Source organism: Chenopodium album, chromosome 16 (genome assembly GCF_948465745.1).
Source record: "Chenopodium album chromosome 16, dcCheAlbu1.1, whole genome shotgun sequence".
NCBI lineage: Eukaryota > Viridiplantae > Streptophyta > Magnoliopsida > Caryophyllales > Amaranthaceae > Chenopodium > Chenopodium album.
The window spans coordinates 48,204,868-48,210,531 of record NC_137849.1 but is presented as its reverse complement, the minus strand read 5'-3'; the positions used below and the strand labels follow the sequence as shown (position 1 = coordinate 48,210,531).

Genomic DNA, 5,664 nt, shown 5'->3' with positions numbered 1-5,664 from the left:
GATTTATGGTAATCATTTATGTTATAAAATGAAGTTTAAGTGTTGAATCTTTCTAAAAATATATTACACAAAGTACAAGCATATAATTAGTGACTAATAATCTAATCAATCATAGATTATATGTAATCATAATTTTATTGATATTTATACATTATAAATGGAATGATCCAGTGAGATTATTTGATTTTTTAATAAAATTCATTGAATTACCACCTAACAATTCACGTGAAAGGAAAATTCTGAGTCTTTGGCTCTATGCACGCTAGATTGAACTCACAATAATGAGACTAAACTGTCGAATTTGTCCGAGTTGAAAACATAATACTGCAATTGCTTCCAAACCTAACAACTTGTGTTAAGCAATATATTATAATATACAACTCAGAACACCAAAAAAAAAAAAAAAAAAATATACAACTCATCAAAAGATTTGATTAGATTCTCAATTAACTTTGTTACCATTATCCTTAAATCATGCTTTCTACATCAATCGGAGTACATTTATCATAACAAATGTCGAATAGTTATAAACTATTTCATCTTTTACTCTTTTTTTTTTTTTGTTTTTCTCTACTTTTATTAAATCACATAAAGTCTGATTAATAACCTATAACCTTAAAGAACTTTTTTTTTTTTTTTTTTTAAATTTTCTTTCTCAAAAAATAAAATAAAAATGATAAAGAGATTAACATAAATATTCATGTTACGTAACAGTCATAATAAGATAGACACGGTTGTATGTATAGCCTTTATATATAAGGTAGGGCTTGTTCTCTTCAGCTTATGTTTAGTTCAGCTCCAATAAGTTCAGTTCAGTTTTTATCTTAATTTCCTTCGCTCATAAAATATTAAGTTTAGTTCCAATAAGTTCAGTTCAGCTCAGCTCAATTTAGTTCAGTCAATCAAAACAGATCCTTATAGAGAGTTGCCATAAAATTCACAGAAGTTTTATAGGTTGATAACGGTACGGTAGACTTTTGAGAACCGCCCAACTTAAAGAAAAAGAAAAGAAGAAAAAATTCATTTTCATAAAACTCCATAATTATAAATCCATAATAAATCAATCTATAGTATAGTCCACTCTATCTCATTTCCTTGGACTAAACAGTGTATAAATATTGGACTATGGTATACAACTATACATTATTTAATTAGTCGTATAATATATGGTCCATTATTCGATGCTCTCTCATTCAACCAAATCTTTTTCACCCCTCGATTCCTCCTGTCTACTCGCTCCTTCATTTTCTCTCTCTACACCTCACTCTTCCCCACCTCCATTCTCCGCCGCCGGAATTCCTCCCTTTTCCGGCGAATTTCCGGCGAATGCTCAGTAATCCTTTCTAGCTAAACTACCATTTTCCTCTTTCAATTGGGTAATTAATTCAACAAATTAATTAATGTCAATATACGACGCCGCATTTGTGAACTCAGAGCTCTCAAAACCCACTTCAATCTTCGGATTACGATTATGGGTTGTCATCGGAATCTTCGTGGGGTCCACCATCGTCCTCCTCCTCTTCCTTCTTTCACTCTGCATCACTTCTAGAAAGTCCCAGAACAACAACAATGGCGCCGGAAAACTTTCTCTCTCCTCTAAACACAACAACAATGCGGTTCCTGCTGACGTCACTCCTCCGATCTCTAAGGAAATCCAGGAGATAATCCCGGCCGTACATCACCAGCACCACCACCACCACCGTCCGATGATCAACGCTGCTCCTGAGATCCAGATCGATATCGGAAAACCCGAACATCGAGTTGTTTTCTCTGATAAAGCTCCGTCAAGTGGGGAGAGTTTAAGGTCTAATAATGTTAATCATTATAATTATGGAAGTGATAATAGTAATAATAATCATAGTGGTAGTCAGCATAATACGTCGTCGTATGGTGGTCCAGAAGTTTCGCATTTGGGTTGGGGAAGATGGTATACTTTGAGAGAATTGGAATTAGCTACTAATGGTTTGGCGGATGAAAATGTCATTGGTGAAGGGGGATATGGTATTGTTTATCATGGAATTTTGCAGGATAATACTCAGGTTGCTGTCAAAAATCTCTTGAATAACAGGTAAATTTTGATTTCCCCCTGTTTTTGGATTTAATTTTGGTGGGTTTTTCAATTTGATGAATATTATTTGCATTTAATTGTTCATGTTGATTGTTTTAGGTTTTTGTTTTTTGGGTGTGATGGAGTAATGAACTAATGAATGTGTTTGTGTTGGGTTGGTTTAATTAATTTGTTTGAATCATTATGATTTTATTATCTACCATTTTTGGATGATTTAATGTTGTTTTGAATGGAATTATAGTTAAAAGTTTATAGCTTGAAGTCTCATTTGCTGTAAATGTTATAATTAGAACAGAAATTTAAGGGATTGTTTGGTATCACTGCTAGTGTCCTGTTCTTGGTATAAATTCGATGAAACAGTAATGGAAATCGATGTATCTGTATACGTTTCCGTCTCCGTATCTGTCTCCGTGTTCTATAGAAGTAAGGAAGCTTAAGAGTTCATGGGAACTTGGATAATTGGCTGTCAAATTTTTAGGTGTTGCTTCTATGTAACTTCAATAAGGAAGAGTATGTTGTAATTTCTTTTGAGTAATTTGTTATTATTCTTGTCTTGTCCTGATAATGTCTTGTGCTGGCTGTAAAGTGGCCCGATTACTCTGTGAACAGCTTTTAATCATGCCTTTTTCAATTATTGTATTGGAGATCAAATCAGAACCTTATTTCTTTTATTCGTTACTTTAATCATTCCTTAGCTAAGTAATGGATAGATCTGCACAAATGAATAATAGGAGTACAAAACTTAATGTCTAGTTATGACCTTATGGGCCTTTTTTCTACTGTCTACTGGTGGGTGCAGGGGCCACCCACTTTTGTAGTTTGTTAATATTGATTAAGAGTTTTAAACTCGATTAACGGCGTTTCTTTCTAATCGTCATGTTAAAAAACTTATTTGGTATTTGTGGAGACACAGACTGTTTGATTATACAATTTGTCATTTGTATAATTTAGCTAATATAAATGACCACTTTCCAGGGGTCAAGCCGAGAAGGAATTCAAGGTGGAAGTTGAAGCTATCGGACGTGTTAGACATAAGAATCTTGTTAGGTTGCTTGGATACTGTGTTGAGGGAGCTTATAGGTAATCAATTTATCAAGTTCAGAACTTTTGATTTCTGGTTATTGGAGCAGTTGGTTATTTGACTTTTTTTGGGTGTGTAGGATGCTAGTGTACGAATATGTTGACAATGGCAATTTAGACCAATGGCTTCATGGTGATGTTGGTGATGTAAGCCCTCTCACATGGGATATCCGAATGAACGTTATTTTGGGAACAGCCAAAGGGTAAATTCCTGCAGCATGTTCATCTATTATTGGATTGTACACCTTTTAAATGTTTTGATGGTAAGCTTATTGACAGATATTCGTCATTTATGTTGGTGTAGGTTGGCTTATCTTCATGAGGGCCTTGAACCCAAGGTTGTGCATCGAGACATCAAGTCTAGCAACATACTTATTGATCGGCAGTGGAACTCTAAAGTTTCTGATTTTGGCCTTGCTAAGTTGCTTGGTTCTGAGATGAGCTATGTAACAACTCGTGTCATGGGTACTTTTGGGTGAGTGTGAATTACTGCTCTCTAGTATCTTAATTAGTCAAACAATGCTTTTTATGTTCATCTTATTATTCATCCTGTTGCAGATATGTAGCTCCTGAATATGCATGTACTGGAATGTTGACTGAAAAGAGTGATGTATATAGCTTTGGAATACTTATTATGGAAATAATTTCAGGGAGAACCCCTGTTGATTATAGTCGCCCACCTGGAGAGGTAAATTTTATACTTTGTATTACACTATCGCATAACTTGCAATGTTTTCCTTGTGTTCCTAAGAGATGGAATGTGCAACTTGATTGCAGGTGAATTTGGTAGACTGGTTAAAGACAATGGTGGGAAATAGAAGATCCGAGGAAGTGGTGGATCCTAAACTGCCTGAGATGCCAACTTCGAAAGCATTGAAACGCATTCTTTTAGTTGCTCTTAAATGTGTTGACCCTGATTCACATAAGAGGCCAAAAATGGGGCATGTTATCCACATGCTTGAAGCGGATGATTTGTTATTCCGTGATGTATGTGGTCCTAAACTCATTTGAGTAATTGATTTGTTGCATTGCTAAGTTTATTTGATAGTGTTCATTGTTCAAAACTGCTTGTTGAGATTGACTGGAAAGAAGTTATGAATGCTGATTATTTGCTCATTTTATGACTTAATATTATCCCTACTGTATGCAGGATCGTCGAGCTGGAAGAGAATCTGCCACTTCTGTTCATGACCATCCACAAGCAAAGCCTGTTGTTGCTGTCAACGCTGATGCTAAGCATTTGCGGGAAAGCACTACAGATAATAGTGAGAGTGAAACTAGTAGAGACCATCATCACGAACCAAACAGACGTAGATAGTTTGTAAATGGGTATGGTCTGCATTCATTTTTACACTTGAATTCTAGAAGCTCAGTTTATCCATTGATTATATTACCTCAATTTTCTCACCCTGTAACTTTATTTTCTACAAAGTAATATATTTGAGTCCACATTATACCTATTTATTCATTCAATTTTCGCCCATTTTTTATAAAGAAAAACATGCCAGCTGTTTAGGACCCATTTGTAAAGTTAGACCTTTTTCTTTTAGTTGAATAAATTTCATTATGGAAAGAATTAATGTCCACAATATTTCTCCTTTTCACAAAACATTTGAATGCATTAATTAAATTAAATTAGAGATAAAAGTCCACATCTTATCGGATGGATCCATGACTTTATCATTTTATGCATTTCTATGGTTGATCAACCTTATTTAAGTGTTTAGTGCCTTACTAAGGGGTTTGTTACTGTGTGGACCATTTGAATTAGTTAATACTGTGATGTTGCCTAAATACACAAACTCTTGCCTTTTTCTCTCACTTGGTGGGCACTCCTTAGTTCAGCTGTACCAGCAAGCTGAGGAACTTAACGTCCTACAGAATTATATGTGGCCATGCTTCTGAATATCGTTATCGATGCCAGAACATGATCTGTCCAGGGACCCGAAAAATTATTTCATCTTCCGGGTGCCAGCGCCACCACCTTGAACATCAAAGGTAAGCTTCCAAACTGGCTTTTGGCAGTTTCTGGGATAATGTCTGTCCTTTGTCCTTCATCTCATGATGTTTTGTTATATGCTTCCATGACTATCCTTTTAGCACAAACTCCTATAGATTGCCTTTAGTCTTTAGAGTTGGCAACTTTGGTGGGTTCTTTGACTTTTTTTCCCTCCTGGCTCCACAGGGCGATATTTCAAGATTGCCCCTTAGCTTCATTAGTAACTACAATCCGTCTGTTTTTTCCTTTGTTAGTTGCCTAACTAGTTCGGAAATTTTTCTTTCTTTTTTGTTATGCCGTATACTGTTTCGCCTTTCATATAAGGAGATGAGATAGGTTAATGCTGATACAGCTAGCTGAATCTGCTTGTCTAAATAGGAAAGTAGTTAAAAACTACCATAATAGCATGTGGATGCCTTGATTACTTACCAGTATACACACATTTTGATTTTCTTTGCATTGACAGTAGCATGTGAATGCTTTTAATGGTATTCAAATCTGATTGGTACTTGTTGGT

General features: G+C 35.2%; 1 protein-coding gene across 1 annotated transcript; it reads left to right on the top strand.

Annotated features, from left to right (window-relative positions):
* The first annotated feature begins 1,149 nt into the window (after window positions 1-1,149).
* Window positions 1,150-4,621, top strand: LOC145586817 (putative serine/threonine-protein kinase At1g01540). Its single transcript, XM_081643751.1, has 7 exons — window positions 1,150-2,068; window positions 3,044-3,148; window positions 3,229-3,351; window positions 3,453-3,623; window positions 3,707-3,836; window positions 3,926-4,135; window positions 4,299-4,621. Exons 1-7 carry the CDS (start codon window positions 1,401-1,403, stop codon window positions 4,464-4,466), a joined length of 1,575 nt encoding a protein of 524 aa, XP_081499877.1. The 5' UTR covers window positions 1,150-1,400; the 3' UTR covers window positions 4,467-4,621.
* The last annotated feature ends 1,043 nt before the right edge of the window (window positions 4,622-5,664 follow it).